The sequence below is a fragment of the Mirounga leonina genome, unplaced genomic scaffold (assembly GCF_011800145.1).
Source record: "Mirounga leonina isolate KUSES-001 unplaced genomic scaffold, KU_Mleo_1.0 Mir_114, whole genome shotgun sequence".
Classification (NCBI taxonomy): domain Eukaryota; kingdom Metazoa; phylum Chordata; class Mammalia; order Carnivora; family Phocidae; genus Mirounga; species Mirounga leonina.
In genome coordinates, this window is record NW_023270265.1 from 22878828 (window position 1) to 22902196 (window position 23369).

The following is a 23369-nucleotide window of genomic DNA, read 5'->3' on the forward strand; positions in this document are numbered from 1 at the left end:
ATGACCTGAGCAGAAGGCAGACGCTTAACTGACTGAGCCACCCAGGTGCCCCTCATTAGCAGTTTCAAAGCAGATTTTCGGGGCTCCTGGGTGCTTCAGTCGTTAAGCGTCTGCCTTCGGCTCAGCTCATGATCCCAGGGTCCTGGGATCGAGCCCCACATCAGGCTCCCTGCTTGGCGGGGAGCCTGCTTCTCTCTCTCCCACTCCCCCTGCTTGTGTTCCCTCTCGCTGTGTCTCTCTCTGTCGAAAAAATAAATAAAATCTTAAAAAAAAAAAAAAAGCAGATTTTCCCCCATTTTATTTGGAGGTATTTGCCGAAATTGCTTTTGTTTTAATCGTGTCAAGAGGTTGTTTTCAGCATTCATCAGGTTTATTAGGCCCAGTCATCTGTAACTGGTTTGCAATGTGATCATTTTTGAATGTGGAGAGGATAGGAAATGAAAAGACCTTCTACTGTTAAAAAAAAAAACAAAAGAACTTTGACCCTGAAAAGGCCGTAAAGACTGTTTAAAAGGCAAAATAGTCACATAGACATTGAGGCCCCAGTTTTCCAAGGATTTGGTATTACATTTGACATTTTCTTCGTGAAAGTATATTTCTCATGTTTGTATTTTATTCTATCATAGTGGTTTGCGCTAGAATAAAATGACCGTTTCCTTCCTGCTGGGGATCAACTGTGGACATTACGACGCTTCACGTGTTTAAGAGATTATTCTTCCACCTGCAGCTTTTTACACTTTGAACCCAGTGAAGTTAAAAAGTCAACAGCAAAAATAACAAATTGGATGGGGAGGACACTTCTTTCCACCTTTGAGCTCAGGTCTCCACCCTCCAAGGAACACCCTTAGCCACAGCCCCCCACCCCAAACTCCCTTGGCTTAGGTATGGTTTCCTTCCTCCGACCTTTCCCTCCTTCTTATCACCAGTCTCTTCCTGAACAGTGTTCCATTCTCTCAACCCAACAACTGTTGATTGAGCCACTTCTGTGTGGGAGACAAGAGCCTAGCAATCTGCCCTCCAGCCCGCAGGGGCATTGGGTATGGATAGCGCCTTTATGCCTTAAGCTATTACCCTTCGTGAGGTTTAATTTTGAACCAGGACTCTGAGACACACTGCCTTATCCCACGTGGGTGCCTCTCCAATGACACAATCTGGGGATTTGGGGAAAGGAAGCATCCATTGAGCTCTTCCTCTCTAACACATTCACTGCTACAACACCCCTATTATGTTGTATATTATTATAATATAGGATATTACTTTCCAGATGGAAAAGCTGAGGTGAAAAGGGATTAAGTGACCTTCTCAAAGACCACGAGCTAGGAAGTACAGAGAAGCGTTCAAACCCAGGCCTGCCTGATTTCAAAGATCATCTTCTTTCTAGTACAGCAAAAACACCTTTCTTCAATTATGCCACACTGGTCCTCTATGCTCAGTCTATGTGCAAAATCAACTCTTCTCTTTATAATTACAGCTCCCTCTCAGTTGACATAAACTATTGTGGGAGCGTTCTTTGAAAAATATGTATCTGTAGATACCAGACGTGCCTGGGTCAGCATGGAATTCAAGTCTGGACCAGGAGACACGTCAAAGCCTGAAATCCTGACGGGCACGGTTCTGCAGGGCTTCACTGGGGTTTCTCACCAGCGAATTAGTTGCCTTTTAGTTAAAAAAAAATGCCTAGGGAAAATACAGAATACAGACTAAGCTAGACTAAGCTTTATTGGCCAGTAAATGACACAGGGTTAATAAAGGGGGGTGGGTGGGAGCTCTCCCTTCTCCTCAGAGGCGAACAGGGAGATGTGGTTCTGGAGCAGGCTCTGCTGGTGTGAGCTTGGATAGTAACTTCCCCTCTCTGGGCCTCAGCTTTCTTGCCTCCAAAATAATGGAGCTAAAGAGATGACCTCTCAGGTGCTTGCCAGGAAACCTCTGTGACCTGGTGGGAGCTTCCCCACTGATGATGTCTGTGTCCTTGCATAGAGCAGGGGGAGCAGGCTCAGGGAACCTGTGGCCAGCACCGGCTACATAATTTCTGGGGCCCAGGGCAAACTGAAAATGCAGGGTCCCTTATTCAAAATTATTAAGACTTGTAGGACTGCAAGAGCAGAGCGTTAAACCAGGCAGGGTCTCTGGGAGCATGGGGCCTGTGTGGCTGCATGACCACTCATCTCAGGAGCTCAGGGCTCTCTGCTGCACGTTCCCACCACGGTGGGGATAAAATCGAGAGCTAGCTTGCTGGGAGACAAGGACGCCCCTGGGGTAATGCGATACTTTCTCAGGAAAGTGGCCACACCAGAGAAGTGTGGCTCATCAAGGAGAAGCAACATGCTCCTTAAGCCACTTCCTGGTCTGGCTTTTGAAGCGAGCCCTGAAAGAGCCACGAGGGACTGGGGAAAATGGCCTGCTTGGGGGTCGAGACCAGAATGTTGTTAAAGGATTGTAAACACACCAAGTCGAAAATAAGCTGCCCGCGGACGTCCTTTCAAAAGGGAGGTGAGGCAGGACCAGTAGGAGGATGTGGGTCCACCCCAGAGGAGCAGGGACTTGCAGGAGGAGCTCCGTGGGAGCAGCCAGCCCTCAGCTGGAGAACACGGTACAGGCTGGGAAGGAAGACTAGCCTGCTCCCGGATGTGTGTACAACTGGGCATGAGAACACACGAGCCAATCGGGAGGCTCACACACAGCAGAAGCGATGGACCCGAGGTATGACTCCCCGAGAGAGGGTTTGCACAGCCGGCATCAGAGCTTGGCACAAAAACCACTTCCCTACAACGTGCTGGGAGCCTTGAGGCCCCGGGACCCGGAAGCCTGCAAGCCGGGGTCCCACTTCAGGGTTCACCTCTCCCTTGATCTGGAGGCGAGACTCACGCGGGGGCTGGAATTCTACCCCACAGCAGGTAGGGCCCATTTCTGGAGCAACAGGTGTGCCATCCTCTGAACCTCTGATCCTGGGCTGGTCCCTGGAGGGCCCAGGAAGTCCAGCAAGTGTGTGCAATGAGAAAACTAAAGATGTCCCTGAGGCTTAGACATCAACAACCCTGAGCTAATAGACACAAGATCACCTGAAAGAAGCAGAATGACCCTGGGTCAGTGAGCTTTAAGGGGGGCTGGCAGATGGGAATCACAAAGCCAACGACATAATGTGTCTGACGGGGAAACAGTGGCAGCCCCTCTGACCACTATCCTACAGAGACAGAGTCTGGGTAAGCTGACTCAAATGGTTTCCTTGGCAAGGTCACATCTACAGGGGGCAAGAGCGTTGTCGCCCCTTTGGCTCGGAAGCAGGATCTAGGGTCACCCAAGAGGCTTGAGCATCTGACATTACCGCATACGGCAGCCCCCCGCATACATATCCTCTCACCGTTTCCAATAGCGTAAGAGAATCAGGCAAACTGTTCACCTCTGCATAAGAGCGACATGAACTTAAAGAGTCGCAGGAGGCTGGATATAGGATTACTTTACAATAGAGCGGGCATAAACTCTTTTAAGAAAAAGTTGCCTCCTCAACACCCATCCATCAGTTTCACAAAATATACACCCGTGGCCCTAGGGAGAGACCAGGCAAGAAAGGCTGACTTCCACAGCAACAGCACTAACTACCCCAGGGGATGGCAGAGCTATTCCGATCTGAGCCGCGCAGACTCCGCTGCAGGATCTTCACATGGGACTGAGAAGACGGTTAAAGGGCAGACAGGTACAGATCATCTCCCCTCCACCCCTCGATCTTTTATCCCATAACGCTCTACACAAGGACCTCAGTACAACACATTCTGCTCTAGGACCAGCACAGCATATCCACCTCTGTTCAGAGTTTGGCTGTAGGATCAGCTCCAGAATCCCTTGGACTGCCTAAGAGCTATGTTATCACTTAATTTGCTTTTTATCCCAACTCTAAGGATTTCCACTCGTGGTTTACCCAGTTTGCTTACAGAGGTAGAAACAGAGACTATTCCAAGATGACCTTATGTCTTGGAGATCCTTCCTGCTCTTATTTCTCTGCCTAGGAGAGAACAACGTATACCCCAATGGTTCGCGTAGGTACTTTCCTTTGATACTAATTTTTTCTTTTTTTAAAACAACAACTCATTGAAATATAGGCCCAAACACCTCTGGCCCTTCTCCTTGGCAACCCCTCACCCAAACCATCCTGGTTAGAGGAAAATCAGCCCAGTGAGCAGAGGCCCATCAATTGCAAAGATATCTATGACATATTCTAAACATTGACTGCATACCGGCTCCATAAGAACAGACAAATGAAGAAGCGCTTCCAGTGCCAGACAGGACGCATTTACTTAGTCTGAATCAGTTTCTCAACAGCCGCACTAGTGACATTTTGGGGCAGGTAGTTCTTCACTGTGAGCACTGCTCTGTAAATGCAGGATGTTTAGCAGCACCCCCGGAGTCTACCTCCTCGGTGCCAGTGGCACCCCCCCAATGGTGACAATCAATTGTCCCCTGGAGGGCAAAAGTGCCCCTTGTGGAGAAGCACTGATCGAAATGATGCAGCCATGCCTTCGGGGAGGGCAGCAGAAGGATGCTTCTAAGGGATACTAAAAAGCCGCTGAGAGCTCTGTTTCCCTGCAGCAAGCTGTCATTCAATTTTTCTTTTTTTTTTAAGATTATTTATTGATTGATTGATTTGACAGACAGAGAGAGAGAGCACACACAAGAAGGGGGAGCGGCAAACAGAGGGAGAGGAAGAAGCAGGCTCCCCGCTGAGCAGAGATCCCAGCACCCTGGGATCATGACCTGAGCTGAAGGCAGACGATTAACTGACTGAGCTACCCAGGCACCCCCATTCAATTTTTCTTATTCATATTCTTTGACAAGCCTAGATTCCTTGCTGCTACTGCATGAGGGCAGTAGTAAGATCCTCTTTGAAAATGGACCAAAGAGTAAATTCTCCACCGAACAGACAAGGTTAGTCATCTGTGGGGGAAAAATCAAGAGACTATCTGTAAACGAGCGCCCTGAAGCATCTGATACCAGCCCAGACTCCTCCAGTCCACTGATGTAGGAGGCCTGGCTGCAATGTAGTCGTGGTTCGGTTCTTGAAAACCTAATTAAGTGTATCGCAGCCCACTGGGAAGCCAGTTGCATGAAAAGAAGGGGGTTGTTCAGCTATGGCACGCAGGCAACCACTGGATTCAGGAGAGAGGGTGCCTTGGACGTGTGGACTCTGGTTTCGGGTTTTCCTGGCAGAACCATGCCCAGAGTAGGTGAGGAAAAGTGCCTTGAGTTTTCTTAGCTGATGATCCCAAAAGCTACAAACACTAAGCAAATTCTAGTAATGTGGCTCCAGTCAGCTTGCCCACAAGGAGAAAGAGGTCTTGTCTGAGGATTCTGTCCATTAGTGTGACACAGGATGTCCCAGGTGAGCAGATTCTCAGCTGACATAATGCAGCTGGGCAGTGTGAAGAGAAGTACTTCCTGGAAAGTCTGTCTTATCTCTACCATTAGATGCTGTGTTTTCTTTTCACCCTCCCACTTTACCACTGGCCTTTGCCCTAAGCTTATAAAGAATGAGAAGAGAAATGCTCCCAGACACATATATATTCAAGAGCTGCTCCACCATGAGCCCCTGGGCAGCTTCCTGCTCTGCTTGCCCCTCCCGTTAAAGGGGGTTGGATCCATTACCATTAGTAGGAAGAGAGACACCAAATGGTCATTCATGGTATGTGGGTTGAAGTACTGATTATTGTGTTTCCTTTTTATTTACTTGTTACACTGACCATGAGGCAGATTTCATTCTGGGCCCTTCAGCCCATGCTGTCTTACTTGGTCTTCATAATGAGCCTGTGAGGAAGGCATCTCTAGTTTTATTTGACCATTGAGGAAACAAGCTTACAGAAGCTGAGTGACCTCCTCGGGACCCATAGCTAATAACTGGCAGTTAAAATTCAACCCTTTTGGGCTCCAACTGCATTGTCCTTCTAAATACATCACAGCAACCAGACGTCTAGGACCTCCTTGGCTGCTGTCTAGTTGTGTTCTCTGACCCCACTGTCTAGGCATGGACAGCTTTCAAAGACTGATGATTCAATCAGGAAATATTTCCTGAGGGCCTTGGGATAAAATCTTTAAAAGCTGCCCATCTCTAAACAGTGGGGTCAGAGAATGGTCTCCATGCCTGAAGGATCACACAGCATCAGAGCTGAGAGGGACTTTGGAAACTGTCTGGTCCAAACTCCTCATTTTGTAGATGGGGGACACAGGGGAGAGGAGGACCTATCCAGGATGATGTGACAGGAAAGCCATATATAGAATATATGGAAGCATCATAAAAGAAAGACTACAGGGCGTGGGAGGTGAATGGAGGTACAGACAGGGATGAACCAGAGTTAGGGCTGATGATGATACCATTGATGGAAACAGGGAATATCAGAGAAGGAGCTAGTGGCAGAAAGGTGAAAAGAAGGTGAATTTGTTTCTTTTTTTAAAAGTGATTTCTACCCAAACATGGGGCTCAAACTCACTACCCTGAGATCAAGAGTCACATGCTCTACCACTTGAGCCGGCCAGACACCCCAGTGAATTTGTCTCTGAAGAACTGAACTTGAAAAATCAAGTAACTGGAAATTCCAGTTGAGGATTCCAAGACCTGAGAAGATAAGTCATGTCCCAGAACCTGTGAAATTAGATCTCCAAGCGAGAGCCTAGCCGTGAGACCCAGACACCCAAAACAGGGCTCTGCTGTGCTCAACAGTTGTATTAGCCACTTAGAATAAGGCAGAGGAGGGGTGTTTGTCATGTCTACGGCCCTTGCAAAGCTAAATGCCGCAGGTGTCCCAATCCACAAGAAACACAACCAAAAGAGCTAAAAAGAAGAACTGAAATGAACATAAATTTTATCAAGATTAATGTTTATGGTATCAGTTGTGCCCCTATGGAATTTATAAGAAAGAATAACAATGATATTAATGACTACCATTTTTAAGCTAATAATTGTTAATGTGCCAGGATCATGAAGTGCCCTTGATGGACACTCACTATTTCTCTATTTTTGTGGCTAAGAATTTATGCAAATCCTCATATAAATTTTGATCAACCTAAGACTATAAACACAGCTCTTCACTTCTACTGTCACCTGGTGCCAAATAACTGCAGTTAGGCAACCTTCTGAACTGGTGTTAACTAGTCAGGACAGAGGATGCAAAGCACAGGGATCAAAGACTTCATTTCCTTATTCCTCGTCATCCCATCTAATTACAGAAAAGATTTAAGATGGCGCTTCAAGTCCATTGTGTTTACAATTTCATCTCTTTGAAAAGTTCCACGTCAACAGTGCATATTTTACCAAAACAGGCCAATTCTGTAAAGACAACTGAGTAACCGAGTGGGGAAAAAAAAGTTACTTCTGCCTAAGCAGATGAGTGTAGGGTATGATTATCCACGATATAATTTTGGTTTCCTACCCTATAATCTATGGTTGCATCTTGCCTATTGACCACTCTGGGATTAAGCTGCACTTTTTTCCGAGGGGGCTGGGGGGGGGGATCATAAAGTGATTCAGGTTCTATTGCCTTTCTTTATTTAAATTCCCATATGGATTTCCTAAAAGGGGTTCTAAGACTTCCTATAGCTCCAGGTTATGGAATGTTTGGAAAGGACTTTGTGAAACCCTCTTGCTCATTTGAGGGAAGCCGTAATATCCATGCCTTGTTAGTGGCTTTGGCATGTCTTTCCTACTGCTCCTTTCCTTTCACTTCTCACTGTTGTGTCCCAAGTCCAGGTCCATAATGCTAGATGTTCGGGTTCCTGAACTGCCCCCATTACAGAATATCCCTGCCCCCAGCTCCCTGCCCCTCTAGTCCATCCTGTCACCCATGACATTTCTAACCCTATAAACCATTCTCTAACCCCCCATGGGTAGAGCCCTCACCGTCCTTTGTGAGCAGGCCCCACCCTACACATCCTACTTTATCAGGACCTTCTGGTCCTATATACCCTACTCCATAGTTTCTGTTGGACAGAATACTTTCATCATCCCAGCAATAAACTGCTCAAGGCCAGCCCCAAGTGTCAGTTTCTCTATTTCCTTTCTCCCAGTTCATTGCTTTTCCTCCAATTCTTACACTACTTTTGTCTCACCCACCTCTCAAACCTCGCTCTTGAAGTATCTTCTCCGTGAAATCTTTCCTGGCTACTCCAATTCCTTTCTTACACTCATTCAGTCCCTTACTACTTTCATTGATTCACCTGCCCCCCTCCCATGAGGGTGTAGTGACTCCAGACCAAGGGAAAGACTGAGCTACCTTCTTGTCCCCTGTTGGTGCAGGTCATACCACAGCACTCACCAACACGCACTTGATAATGGCTGACCAAGCCAACAGAGCTTACCCGTCCCAGATCAGCAGTTCATTTCAAACCACCATTTACCAAGCACCTACCAGGTGTAAGACCCGTACTCTCACTGTGAAGGGCAGTCTCGCTGCCAATTCCAGACTCATTTCTCTTATATTTCGCCTCAAAATCTCTAATTCTCTGGCACCTTATTGTTTGTGAAAACGGACTTGCTACATGTGTCACATCACCCATGAAAAACTGAAGTTGAAATGGTAGCTGGAATATAAAACACTCATTGAACATTTAAAAGTTCCAATCTTCAAAAACTATGATACTGTTACAATGAGAAAAAAAAAGATCTTCAAAATCAAAATTTGGGACATTGTCTTTTCCGTAGCTCAGAGGAGTTTTTTGACTCTTGCTCCTTGGGCCACTTGTGGGTTTTTCTTTCTAAGTGGCTTTTTATAGATCATTATTATACTGATATAAGAACACTGGAAAAATAGATCTCATGTCCCCAAGCACTTGTGATATACACCCACAAAATAAATAAGAGATAGTACAACTACAATGAACACAAACGGTTACAACATTCCTTAACATTAAACATTCAACATTAATCCACAAGGAAATAGTTAAGGATTCAGATTAGACGAACCCTTTCTTAGGCTAGTTTGTTGTATTCAGACTCCGAAAGCTGACCTTTAGTAGAATCTCAGCCCTTGGCTTTTTTTTTTTTTTTTTACTGTCTCTCCAGAATTTTCTACCTTCATCTTTCAAAGGCAAAAGCCAGCTAGAATAAGCCCACTTGTTCTTACATATTTCTTTAAAAACTCAGTCTACTTCCCTATAGCAATTGCCACCCACTGCCTTCCAACTAGCAAAGTATTCCAGGATTTCAGTATTTCTCACATGCAGTAAGAGCATTTAAAAAAAAGGAGAAGAAGAAGCAGCAAAAGAAGGAGAAGTATTGGATTGGGGAAAATCTTACCTCAACTTCTGACTGGCAGGGACAGTTATTTTATTAAGCTTGTCCATTCTTTTTGTTAATTATAAGAGCCACGAATAACAGTCAGTGGTCAGGTCAGCAGTCCCTGGCCCTCCTAGGGAGAAGCATGGTAAGCCTTTGATCTCAAGGGTCCCAGTCACTTGAGTCTGATTTCCGAGAGTGCAGGCTTCTGGCAAACGCCCTACACTAGGGAGAAGTAAAACTTGCTCGAGCACATAGTCAAGTTTCATGTTTCTACATAATCATGTGATCTGGGTAGCCAGCCAGCTTGGCTGATTACTCCACGTTGTGTAAACTTTAATAGTGAAACCTATTGGACATGCAAATTTCTTTGCAGCTGCTTTCTTTTATAACCAGATTTGTAACCAGACCAGGACTGGCTTCTGGCTGGTCACTACTTCCTGTTGTCTCAAACACATATAGTCCCTGTTTTCAGCAGGTGTCATTCTGTCTCCAGTAGCTTCCTGGGCTCAAGGAAAAGCAGAATAATCAATTCCATCAGAAGGTCTCTTTGGGACTTTCTGCTCATTTGCATAAATACATGGATAAACTTTTCCACTTAAAGAACCGTGATACCAAAATGGCATTTCTGTACCATCATTTAGAGAGTAGAAGGGAGTTTAAGGTCAGGGAGGAGGAAAATGAGAGCGACAGTTCCTTTTATGTCTGGGCACACATCCCTGTGGCCAGCAAGAAAACCCTGCTTGTCTTTGTGAAGAAGATGCACACTTACTACATTTATTCAGGTGACCAGCCCTCTCCTGGGTCTGAAGAATACAGAGAAAGGACATAGTAGAGACTCCAAGTACTCCTCCTGTTACCCCAGGCCTGGCTGAAAATAGAGGGGGAAATGGGAGGCAGAGACAAAAGGAGAGACCTGAAGGAGGTGGGGTGGGGGGAGTGAAGAGGAGAAGGGGAAAGAGGAGGAGGGGAAGGGGGGGAGTGAAGAGAAGAGGGAAGGAGGTGGGGGAAGGCAGCAGTGGCTCTGGCAGGGGTGGAAGTGGTAGATGGATTTCTTCCCCTCTGTATCTCTTCTTTGTACAAACAGAGGTTCTGTATTTCTCTAGGTAAATCTGGATTATTCACATTCATGTACTGCCTCTGAATTTCTAGTTCGACCAGATGTTCAGGAGCAGAATCCTCAGAGCTATTAAAGGGTGGGGCCCTTCTTCTTGGCCAAGCCACTGAGTTGGCCAGGCCAGTGAGGGAGCAGACAATCTTCCATGAGAAAAATGCAAGCACTTGCCTCTTCCAGTTGTTTATTTTCCCCAAACAAGAAGCTCAGTTTTCTACCCTGGATATCTTGTCGTGCATCCCGAAGGAGTTCTACAGCCTCGCCCACCCTCTCGCCATAGTTCTTAACTGGAAGAAACTAGTAGACCGGAAGGGCGAAGGCTATTACGATGTCATCAAGGATCAAGAAAATCAAGCTTCACTAAATAGGATGATGATAGCCAGCCTGTTTCTTCTAAATTACTGTAAAGTGCACCCCATCAGCCACTTGACTTTTCTCTCAACCAACAAATCTGCTTCACACCTGGACTGGCAACTTCTTATTTCCCCAAAGAAAAAAAAGCAGGGGCAAGAGTTACACTTCTGCTTTTTCTTTTTACAGCCACTTCTTTCTTCTTTTTTACTGTATTTAGTCTGACATAATAAAAATGAGAGTCTGCTTTTCCAGACTGGACATTTTGCCCCATGTGGTGTGTAGCATGACCACCATAATGTTCCAGGTCGCCGTGCCTGCTCCGTAGCTATAACCAGCTTCCTAAGAAGATCGGGGCAAGCCTGGAGATTGAGGATACCAGGTCTTAGCTAAAGACTCATAAAAAGAATGAGGCCGCACGACATGGTTTCCACAACACATGGAGAACAACGTACCATAATAAACAGTCTCAATTTACACAGCATAGTGGACATGAAAATTAATCTCTAGATGAACAGATGAGAAATGGATAATCCCAACCTTAGAGAAAATTTGGAACTCTATACACTGTTGATAAAAATTCAAGAAAGTACAATCACTCTGGAAACACTTTGGTATTACCAAAGCAATTTGGGCCATAGACATGACAAAGAAGTACGAAAATACCACGTACACCAAGGTCATGTGCAAGAATTGTTTTGGAAGCACCATTTCCAATAGAAAATTTAAAAACACTGGAAATAACCCAATTGCCCATCAATAGGAGAAAGAATACATTAATTGTGGCATATCGATGTAATGGAGTCCTATTCAACAGTGACAATGAGTAAAGTACGATTGCATCAGTATGGATAAATAACAAAAATAATTTGTGCAATAAAGGCAGGTTAAAGAAGATTACACATCATGATTCCAGTTATATTAAGGCTAAAGACATGTGAAACTAACGAATATATTATTTAAGACACACACCTGGGATGCCTGGGTGGCTCAGTTGGTTAAGCAGCTGCCTTCGGCTCAGGTCATGATCCCCGGGTCCTGGGATCGAGCCCCGCATTGGCCTCCCTGCTCAGCGGGGAGCCTGCTTCTCCTTCTGCCTGCCGCTCCCCCTGCTTGTGCTCTCTCTCTCTCTGACAAATAAATAAATAAAATCATAAAAAAAAAGACACACACCTATGTGGTCAAACAGAGGGAGGAATGATAAATGTAAAAATCAGGTGAATGGTCACCAGGGAGAGGGGTTGGAGTGAAGGGGCACACAGGGCTTCAAAGGCAATGGTGGTGTCCTGCTTCTTCCGTTGAGTGGCAGGTATATAGGCACCTACTGTAAGTATCAAATATTTAACAAAAATAAATAAAAGAAGATATGGTCTAGAATTATGGGGCAAATCCAGGACAGCCTAAGTCTCAGCTCTGTGAGACGTTGAGACTTGAGAACAAGAAGACACTATACTGGAGCTTGGGGATGAGACCCCACCAACCCTGGTTTCTCTTGGGTCTTTCCTTCCATCTATGAATGACAACAAACAACACCATGCCACTGAATGCTTTCCATGTTTCCATGTGATGACACCCATTTCACATGGGAAGAAACTGATCGTAGGGAGGTTAGGTAACTGGCTCCGAGTTCCGCCACTCATTCATGGAAGAGCTGGGACTCAAACCCAAGCCTGCTTCTGTAGTCAAAGCTGAGAATCACAGGGCTTTGCCATCACAAGAGAGGTCTGTGATTCAACAGAGGGTCCTGCTCTGACATAGAGGCAACAACTTATCCATGACCTTGGGTGAATCACTTAGTCTCCCTGACTTCAACCTCTCATCTTTAGAGAACAGAAAAGGGATTCAAGGAGAGCTCAGGCTCCTTTTGACTTGGCATCTGGACACTGGCCCATGTGCACAGAAATCAGATTCCACCAGTGGAAACACCCTCACGGTTTCCAGAAGAGAACCCTGTGATGGTGTTTACTGGATTGCTTCCCAATGAGGGACTAGGTGGTTGTGGCAGTTTATAGAGCCTTGGCTGGACGTAGTCCAAGTCTTCACCAGAATGGATGGTTCAGCCATTCTGCTCTGCCACCCACCCGCTGATTGCTTTTATCCTGCAGGGCTGGTTTAGACATACTGCCAAAGTGGGCAAGTGGTGATGTTGGAGCTATGCAGTATGGTTCCTTTTTTTTTTTTTAATTTATTTTAGAGAGAGTGCGCATGCATGCAAGCAAGGGGAGGGGCCGAGGCAGAAGGAGAGAGAATCTCAAGCTGACTCCCCGCTAAGCACGGAGCCTGACACGTGGATCTCACCACCCCAAGATTATGACCTGAGCCGAAACCAAGAGCTGGAGGCTGAACCAGCTGAGCCACCCAGGTGCCCCGGTTCTGTGGTTCTAACCAAAACCTACTCCCACAATAGTTAGCCTCACAGCAACTATGAGGGGGGCTACTATTATCATTCCCATTCATGGAGGCTGAGCCTCAGAAAGGTGACATAACTTACCCAAGGCCACCTCGTCTTGCTGCTCCCTAAGCCAGGCCCCCTAATGCCCAAACCATTCAGTCTTTCTTCCTCTCTTGTGCTGGCTCTCTTTCGTGGGGTGGGCATCCTACAGGAGCAGTGGCCCTGGCAGCTTTGAGACACTGGAGGCTTACGCCTGGTTAACTGGGCTGTGCTCGTGAGGGGCCCAGATGGAGGCAGGCTCAGGAGGAAGCGGCGGGAGGAAGCTTGGCACAGAGAGCAAGTGGGGAAAAATAGCAGAAGAGGCCAGAAAAGGCAGAGAGAGAAAAGGAAGTGTGGCAGATGCTGACAGGCTGTTTTCCTCCTTTGTGGGGAGTGGGGATCAGGAAGGGAGAAAGAAGGAAGAAGAGAGCCCATCGGTGACTTCAGCAAATGGGCACAGGCTCTTTGCAGCTCAAGGCTCCACTTCCTATGAGACAAAGCTGCTCCCTATTTTACCCATTCAGTAAACTTGATGGTTTAGGTCAAATTGGCCCGGAAGGGCAACATCTGTTTCACTAGCAGACTAGCTTGGGCCATAACAGCCTTTACTCTTGTATCGGCCCAAGTCCCTGGTTGGCAGGATGGACAACTCCTGGGCCACGTGCCGTCACCCTCTCCCTTACCTCCAGCCTTCAGAGCCAATCTGCTGACCAGATTCTCCTTTGTAGTATGCGCGCGGTCACCCCGCCCTCATGACAGCCTGGGCGCTCACCAGGATCACGGCTCAGCCTCCCACTGCTTCTTGGTAGCCAACCCTCGTTCTGCATTCCCAGCCCACATTCCCAGCTGATGACTCTTCCTAAGGATTTCAGAGGCTTTTCTTCTAGAACCAAGTACGAATGTCATTCATGTCTCTCTGTGACTGAGCCTTGCCTTAGGATCCATCTTATTCCTCACTACGTCCCAGCAGGGGAGCATCCCTTTGGGGGTTTTCTTATTTATTTATTTACTTACTTATTTGACAAAAAGAGAGACAGCGAGAGAGGGAACACAAGCAGGGGGAGGGGGAGTGGGAGAGGGAGAAGCAGGCTTCCAGCTGAGCAGGGAGCCCGATGCGGGGTTCGATCCCAGGGCCCTGGGACCACGACCTGAGCTGAAGGCAGATGCTTAATCACTGAGCCACCCAGGCACCCCGCCTTTGGGGGTTTTCAAACATTCTTTTCTCCTCATTAGTCCCACAGCCCAGCCTCCAGCCTGGAACAGGATGGGAAGCAGATAGGAAGAATCTGAGGCAATTGGGAGGCCAGGTTGTTCCCATGAGTCAGGACTGTGAGGAAGCCAGAGAACAGGCAAGGGTGGGGATGTGGAGTGCTCTGTGCAAAGGAATAGGAGCTTCAGAGATGTGGAGAGCAAGGTAAGGCTCACAGCCTCCAGGGGTTGAGCTCCCAGAAACCAGAAGTCTTTGGTAGCAGATGCTCTGATTGATTATAATTTTCTGTTATCTTTTACAGAGTGAACCTTGACTAGTTCCTAGTCTTCCAACCCAGGCAGTCCACCTGGATTTAAAGGGCTACAAAACAAAAGCAGACTTGAGCAGATGGGGAGACATTTCATGTTCTTGGGTAGAATGACTCAATATCATGAAGGTGTCCATTATCTCCAATTAATATATAAATTCAATATGATGCCAAAAGATAAAACTAGATTCAAACCTCAAACCACTTACCAAAAGCAACTCCCATGGATCAGAGAGCTAAGTGTAAGAATGAAGAAAACAGTTAAATTTGACAACCTTCTCTCGGACTTAAAATCCAGAGGCAATAAAAGAAAAGATTGATCAATTTAACCAGAGAAACATAAAGAAATTTTTCATGGCATAGAAAACATCATAAGCAGCATCAAAAGACAAAGGACAAATTGGGAGTAAAGTGCTGCACTATGCGTCACAGATAACGAATACAGAGATGTCTAGAGACAATTCTAATATTGATACTATGTACAGAGATCATAGAGCTATGTATCCCTAATAGATAAAAAGCTCCTAAAGATTGAGATGGAAAAAAAGAAAAACCAAGACAAAAGGCAGCCAAAAACCATGACCAGGAACAGCAAGAGGTCTTTGAACAGATGAAAAGATGCTCACTCACACTTCTATGGAAAGAAAGGCGATCACCATGTTGAAGAGATGGCTCACATATTAGATTGACAAAAATCTAAAAGTCTGATGGCAGGGTGCTCTGAGGACATTGGCACCCTTTGCTGACAGCACGTGACAGTCCTCATGGAGGGGCGCTGGCCATGCCTAACAAAACTGCATGAATTGACCTTCTGACTTAGCCATCTCACCTTTAGGGCCTTCCCCACCAGATACACATGCATGCCCCCCCCCCACACACACGCGTGCACACGCACCACATCTGTGCACAGTTATTACAGTTTTACTTGCACCAGCTAAAGATCGGGAAACCTGAACGGCTATCAGTGGCGTCTGGTTGAACAAATTTTGGTCCATCTTTATGGCAGAGTTTAGTGTAGCCATACCAAAAGGTGTGAGCTCCCAGATTTGGTAGTAGAATACGCAAGGTCTGGACAGTGTCAGCTGCCTTTTTTTTTTTTTTTTAACAAGAAGATAGAGGAAGTTTATAGACACACACTTACCGCAAAAATAAACATAAACACGGGAAGGATAAACCAGAGGCTAATGAAAATAGTCACCAACAGGAGGCAAAGGGAGCTGGAAACAGCAGCAGTGATAAGGATGGATACAGATTCTCTGAATCTTTTTATGGAGTTTGGAAATATAAACTAGGTTTGACATATCCTAAAAACAGAAGTACGGCAAACATTTTAAAAAGGCAAACCTTACCTATGAAAATAAACAGACACAATGCATGGAAGTGGTAACATATCCCCGAGAAGAGGATTATCTTGAGTCTTGCACACAGTCCTCTGTACATCCTCAATAAAATATATTCTAAGAATGAAAATAACTGCAAAGAAATCTCAAATTCCACTTGCTCCTTTTACTTTGAGTAATAACATATGTATGAGGATTTTTGAAAGGATGTCAAGCTATGAAAAGACATGGAGGGACTTGAAGTGCACCTGAAATCCCTGAGGGAAAGAAGCCAGTCTGAGAAGGCCACAACCTGTTTGCTTCCAACCAGATGACATTCTTGAAAAGGCAAAATGAGGGAGAGAGTAAAAAGATCAGTGGTCACCAATCCTACAGTCTCTTGCACATTATTGCTCTGCTCCCAGTGGCATGTCTTACCTAACTGCACCCAGAGCCCTGGCCTTCTCGTGCCTCACCGTTTCCTTTCCTGCTGGCCCTGGGACGGTTCCTCCAGACAGCGGTATCCCACTGCAGTGCAGGACCCAGATTACCGAGACTGCAAAGTGCCTTGAGATTGAGTTACATTTCATGGCCTTACATTCAATCATAATTTCTCAGGTCTGGAACAGGCCTGAGAGAAGGAGTTACCAGATTCAGCAAATAAAAACATAGGATGCCCAGATCATTGCAGATAACCAACAGATACTTTTTCAGTAAAAGCATGTCCCGAATACTGTATCACGTCCTATATTTTATCTAGCAACCCTAAGATGAAGAAATCAAGGCCCAGAGGGTGAACTGACTTGCAGAAGTCCATTTTAGAAAAAACCCAAACCAGAAAAAAAGCAATAGCAGAAAGAATGAAGATCTCCTTACTCCCAACCGACGTACAGTGTTCTGTTTTACAAAGACAACAATGTCTGTGGTCAAGACATGTTGAATCAGAACAAGGAATCAGATTGCTTATGAAAAAATGTACGTGCTTTTCTCTTTATTTATTCTATTTACAATTATTTAACCTAATAATTTTGTTCCCAAAGTGAAATGGCTTAAATGGATCTTCACATCTCCAACCTCAGGTTACACCTAACTCATGGAAGAATTCAAATTCCCTTTTAAGAAATGGTATATGGAGGATTGACAGACTGGAGTTATAATGTGAACCAGCATGCATGTGTCAGCCTTAGAATTATAATGAGAAAACTCAACGCATCACCATCATCCTCCCAGAGCATGACTTCCTGTCTCCTGTGATTTCAACATTTTCTGTAAGTCAGAGGACCCCTCATGTAAAATGAAAGAATTATTAATAGAAAGCCACATTATATAAAGAAATCTTATGACACTTCTATAACGTTACTATCTAAAGAGATCTTTCAGATCAATCAATAAATGGCTAATCGCCCAATAGAAAATTGAGCAGAGAGCACAAAAGGTTAACTCACAAAAGAAGAGCTGCAAATGGCTGATAAGGAAGCTCGCAATCTCACTAAAGCAAAGAAACAAAATAAAGCGAGTATAAGTACCATTTTTTTAACCTATCAAATTGGTTCAGCTTTTAAGACGTGATCAGCTTCAAGTTTGTCAAAAGCATTGTTAAATGGGTACCCTTGTGACAGACAGGGCTACAAATTGAAAGAAACATCCTAGAAGGCAATTTGGATCATAAAATGTTAATATGCTCAAAAGAATAAAATAGAATTTTAGAAATTTTTCCTGAGTGTAGAGTTATTTACAATAGTGCAGAATTAGAAATGATGTAGTCATCTAACAATAATGTAGTAACATTCAAGGTGGCCAGGTGGCTCTGGCTCACCGGGTTGCAGGATCAAGCTCATACCAGCTCTTGAAAGACAATTAAATTTTCAGAAATGTTGTGAAGCTATTGTTAATATAGCCATTACTTGAAAAATAAATTAAATAAGCCTGTAATTAAATAAGTTATATTTAAAACAAAGGTGATAGATATTCAAAACTCATCTCTTTCTGGTTATTTTAATACATTTTGCTAATATCTCTGCTCTTGAGATTACTCACCCCTATGGTATCTATCTCGAAGGTAGGAGGACGACATAGCAGTTTGCCACTGTACATCTCTTCCCAACTCCACATTCAGCGACACTGTTGGAGCTTGCAAGCAGCCATGGTCAAAGTATTTACATCACAGGAGTCGGCAGACACTGCAAGTCAGGGCTGTTTGGGCTTTTGTTTGAAGGCTAATTATTAAACGTTCGCCAACACACCACCACTCTGGCTGCGTCAGCCTCAGGTTCAAGTACAACAGGATGGTGACAGCACCCTCAAAAGTGCGTGACCCACCCCGAGTGGAATATTTTTGCCACATCTCCATCCCTAGAGCCAACACCAAGGCCAGGGAGAAAGTGATACCCATCCTCCATCTTGGAGCTGGGTCAGAGGCCCACCCATGATCCCCACATGAAAGTCAGGGGCTGTCACTGGAAGAAGGGAGAATGGCTACCAGCGTTAGAACGATCAAAATATAGGCCCTATGGCTTATAAAGCAGTAGCTTACACTTAGTATCTATGTCCCCAACCCACCTCAAGGTCTCCTTCTTCCATTCTTCATGGACAAGAGGCAAGTGGTTCTGGACTAGTGAAGCTCTTGGTACATGGGGACAGATGGGTAGGTTCTGATCTGAGACCTCTTCCCCACAGTCTCCAATCTTCCCCTGTGGTGGGATGATGTCCCCACTATCTTCCCCTAGTCCCATTTTTTACTGTTCATGGTTCACTTCCAACATAGACAAAGGAGACATACATTCTTGTGTAGGTTCCTGAGATTTTTAGAAATGAATTTAAATTATTTTTCCTTTAAAGGTTCCTAATCAAGTGGGGGAGACATACAGACAAATAATTATGAACGATGTGAAGTGTGCTTTCATATATATATATATATATATGCCCACTGAGAGCTAGTGGGGAGTTAGGAAAATGGGGACAACTCCCTAGAGAAAAGGACCTGTGGGCTGGAGCTTGCCATACAAATAGGAAGCTTGTGGAGAGGAACACAGAGGGACTTTCTCTTCCAAGGGAACAACATGAGCTCTGGCACCACAAGGTCACCCAGCTTCATTTGCTCCCTTTTTCCCAAACTCCAGATACCTCAAGAAAATTTCCCCTCCTCTCTTGCTCTCCTTTCCATTCTGAGCCAAAAATAGAACTCACACATGGGAGTGACACCAAAGCCCTGTGTGGTACACTGTTGTGCGGGGGAGGAAGAGCACCCGGGCTTTAAAGTGGATCGACAAAGGCTCTGGGCCACTGGCATGACCCCCAGGCTCCTCGGAAGCCTCCAGCTGCTTCCACCACCTCCTTACACAGAACCCGTTCCTCTTCCAGGGAGGCACTCAAAGGAAACAAGTTTTACTTCTTTAGCTTTTCTCTTTGGCTCAATTACTGTTATCCCCACAGCAGACATTTCTGTAACAGTCTCTCAAGCCTGGGGACCAAAGCCCAATTTATAGCTTTGCTTCTATGGGAAAAAGTGCTTTCAAGTTCCAAACAACCAACTTACAAATAAATGATTGAACTCAATGAGCTTCCTGTGATCTTTTGCACACTTCAGTGAGAAAGGCTGGTAAGTGTGTGTGTGTCTGAACATTTCTAAATATGGGCTCCAGGTGTTACATTTTCAGACCAACCAAGTGTGACATTTTTTCCCTCTTAAAGCAACAGAACCATCTCTTGGGCGAACACATATCTGTTTAAGGGAAAACTTGGTGAAAGAAATGGCCGGGACCAAAAATATAATATAGCAATGCTGAGAGTTTAGGGAGAGAGGTATGTATTTCCAGAGTATAAGAAAAGAGGCTAACGTATTTTTTAACTTTATCATTACAGGCTCAGGCAAAACAGTAAGGCACCTGCAAGCACGGTGTGGGGGTGGGGAGGCGTCAAAGCCACTGAACAGCTGTTTTACTTTGAGTCTAGAGATCGCCAGGATGAGGTCGCTAGTCCGCTGCAAAGCAAATCCGGACTCACCAAAATTTCTAAACCACACAGTGAAGAGAGCACAGTCTGTCTCCCTGAGAAGTCAATAGCATCAGATAATGCACGCATCAGAGGGGGTGACCATGCAAATTGCTTTTTTGCATCGAAAGAAGACTCTTGGGCTCAACACTTGATTCATTTCACTCTCCCACCCTTGCTTCCGCTCTTTGCTACACCCTGACCTTCTCTGTTCAGTCTCTTTATTTCTATAAACATCCCCACATAAATTTCTGCATCCCTGAATGGTAGGCATTTTAAAAATTAACATATGCCGTATTATTAGTTTCAGAGGTAGAATTTAGTGATTCATCAGTTGCATATAACACCCAGTGCTCATTCCATCAAGTGCCCTCCTTAATGCCCATCATCCATTTACCCCATCCCCCCGCCCCCCTCCCCTCCAGCAACCCTCAGTTTATTCCTTAGAGTTTAGAGTCTCGTGATTTGCCTCCCTCTCTGTTTTTGTCTTATTTTATTCTTTCTTCCCTTCCCCATGTTCATCTGCTTTGTTTCTTAAATTCCACATATGAGTGAAATCATATGATGTCTTTCTCTGACCAACTTATTTCGCTTAGCATAATACCCTCTTGCTCCATCCACATCATTGCAAATGGCAAAATTTCATTCTTTTAGATGGCTGAGTAATACTCTCTTGTATATATATACACCACATCTTCTTTATCCATTCATCTGTTGATGGTCATCTGGGCGTCTTCCCTGTTTTGGCTATTGTGGACATTGCTGCTATAAACATTGGGGTGCATGTGCCCCTTTGAATCACAATGTTTGTATCCTTTGGATAAATACCCAGTAGTGCAATTGCTGGGTCTTAGGGTAGTCCTATTTTTAACTTTTTGAGGAACCTTCATTCTGTTTTCCATAGTGGCTGCACAATTTTGCATTCCCACCAACAGTGTAAGAGGGTTCCCCTTTCTCTGAATGGCAGGCATTTAAAAAAAATACTGGTAACTACCAAATTAAAAATTAAAAAAAAAAGGCTAACTTGCCCTTCTGAACACAGTCCAATATTTCATAGTGAGCAGGACTGACTGTATATCTTGTGGGATCTGGTGCAAAATGAAAATGTGAGGCTCCTTGTTCAAAAATTATTAAGAATTTCAAGACGGTGACAGCAGAACACTGAACCAAGCAGAGGGCTCTTCTGAGGGTGGGGCTCTAGGTGACAGGGCGCCTGCACACACTCCCACGGAGCCGGCCCTGCTGGAGGGTTTTTATGAATGAGAGTGCGCACGCAGAGACACAGACAATTCCCTAGGCTGGCATAGAATTAACCAGAAATTCACGGTGAAAATGTAATAATGTGACCTCACAAAAAAGTGCCAACATTCTGTGGTGGTTTCCAATACACTTCCTGAGAACTCACTTATTTATAACGACTGACACAGAGAAAATGCTGTAATTCGTTACAGCACCTGGGCCAACTGATGAATGGGGTGTTCTGGGTGATCTGGTCTCAAATTTTTGGAACATAACAAAATACACTTAAAATGTGCCAAACATGGAAGGAATCTTGTCTTTGGAGACGTGCAGCATTTGTTTTCTCAAAAATAGGAAGGCTTCACGAATTTGCGAGTCATCCTTGTGCAGGGGCCATGCTACTCTTCTCTGCACCGCTCCAGTTTTAGTACATGCGCTGCCAAAGCGAGCGAATGGAAGGCCTTTTGAAGTCGCCCTTCCCCCGGGGCTGGAAGCATCTATAATAAGGCATGTGGAAGAGCTCTGCGTGCTGGGAACCGTGATCCGCCTTAGCCACCGCGTCACTGTAACTGATCAACATAAGTGCGGGGTAAAGCCAGGTTTACAGCTGAGTGCATCCTGAAGAACAGGTTTCTCTGGTTCCAACAACTCAAATCACAGTCGCATTTTTCTTCATTAAGTGCCCCACACCTGCTACCCAAATGGTAGTTTCACTCTCTCCTGGCTCTCCTGCTGCTGGTTTCACGGACAACCCCCTCTCCCAACCCCTACCAAGTCCACATCCAGTGTCCCCACCCCCTGTCCTCCTGGGCAATCTCTCTTCCCCTTGTGATAATGGAGTCATTGTCCCATGAAGTTTCTTGCAAACTTGGCAGGATAGCAGTGACATCTCCCTCTGCCCAGACTTCTGCTGGCTTCAAAGTGGGGAGGGGCATTTGTCCCCAGGAACGGGGAAGGGTCATGGCCGGCACTCAGGCACACCTGTCTCCAGCAGGACTGGTTGCAGATGATGCAGCTTGCATTCCCTGGGGGCAAACACAAGCCACCATTACATATTTACACTTTTTCCTCACTTGCCCACTCCAATCTTCAATCTAGTCTCATGTGAGCATGAGGCCTGCATTTATGAGTGTCGCTGCTTCAGAGATGAGGAAGCTGGAGACACTGAGAAGACAAGGGACTCTGACCAAGCACTGTATTACCTGACGCTCAGCCTTTATTCTGTACTGCCCACAAACCTTTGCTGCAAATTAAATTATAAAGCAGCAAGTGTTAACATTTTCTAGGAAATAATTACATTTACAAGATTGCAAATAAACTCATCCTCTCCCTCCAATTTTCCCTCCCTCCCCTCACCGCTATGCTGATTCACCTCCTTCTCCCTCAAAACCCAATGCATGATCTAACTTCCTAGTCTTCTCTTCCTTCCTCTACTCAGAGGCTGTCAGAAAACAGACTAATAAGCAAAAAAGCAGCAAACCCACAAAACTCACCAGCAAGGAGAAAGAAACTAACCATCTCCAAAGAAGTTGGAAAGATTTCCAGAAAGTTAATAGATTTAAAAATCTAGAATTGTGTTGTCTAAATTAACTGGCAATGCCGTACCGACCTGTAAAAATTCAAATAACAAATGTGCCCACAGACCATTATAGTTTATAAAGCTTTTTCCACATATACTAATGCACTTTAACTTCACAATATAGTATGACATGGATGCTATTATTAGACCCACTTTACAGAGGAGAAAACCGAGGCACAGAGCAGTTAAGTGACTGGCCCACAATTACTCAACAGGAGAAGTGAAGTCAGGTTTTCTGACCTGGGAGTCTGTGTTCTTTCCACTCTCCCACACAGTTGGTTGTTGAACTACATTTTCAGAACAATGCACCTGTATTTCTTCTTTTTCCAAATGACAAGAGACACAATTCAGAAAGAGCTACAAGCGTAGTCTAAAGTCTTGCAGCTTGGAAATTCTACTGCTGCCAAATTTAGAAGTCTCTGACCTTCTTTCAAAACTTAAGTAGGTTTCAAATCAGTGGAGAAAATATGGATTATTTAATAAAAGAATCTAGGACAACTAGGAAGCTACTTGGGGGAAAGAGACTTGGATCCCATACCCCACTTTGTACACAAAAATAAATTCCAAGCAGATTAA

General features: G+C 45.1%; 1 protein-coding gene and 1 non-coding gene across 5 annotated transcripts in view; both read right to left on the reverse strand.

The window, feature by feature from the left end:
- Window positions 1-9489, reverse strand: part of BLNK (B cell linker) — a 75478-nt gene extending 65989 nt beyond the window's left edge. For 2 of the 4 annotated variants that reach the window (XM_035026076.1, XM_035026068.1), the window contains exon 1: window positions 9275-9489. In XM_035026076.1, the coding sequence (XP_034881967.1) occupies window positions 9275-9321 (47 nt within the window). In that variant the 5' untranslated portion in view covers window positions 9322-9489. The remainder of the gene's footprint in view (window positions 1-9274) is intronic. The other 2 variants (XM_035026094.1, XM_035026085.1) reach the window with 1 other exon arrangement.
- Window positions 9490-21559: 12070 nt separating this feature from the next.
- On the reverse strand, window positions 21560-21662 carry LOC117998922. The gene has a single exon (XR_004676142.1). It is a non-coding gene; the product is annotated as a U6 spliceosomal RNA (small nuclear RNA).
- Window positions 21663-23369: the final 1707 nt, after the last annotated feature.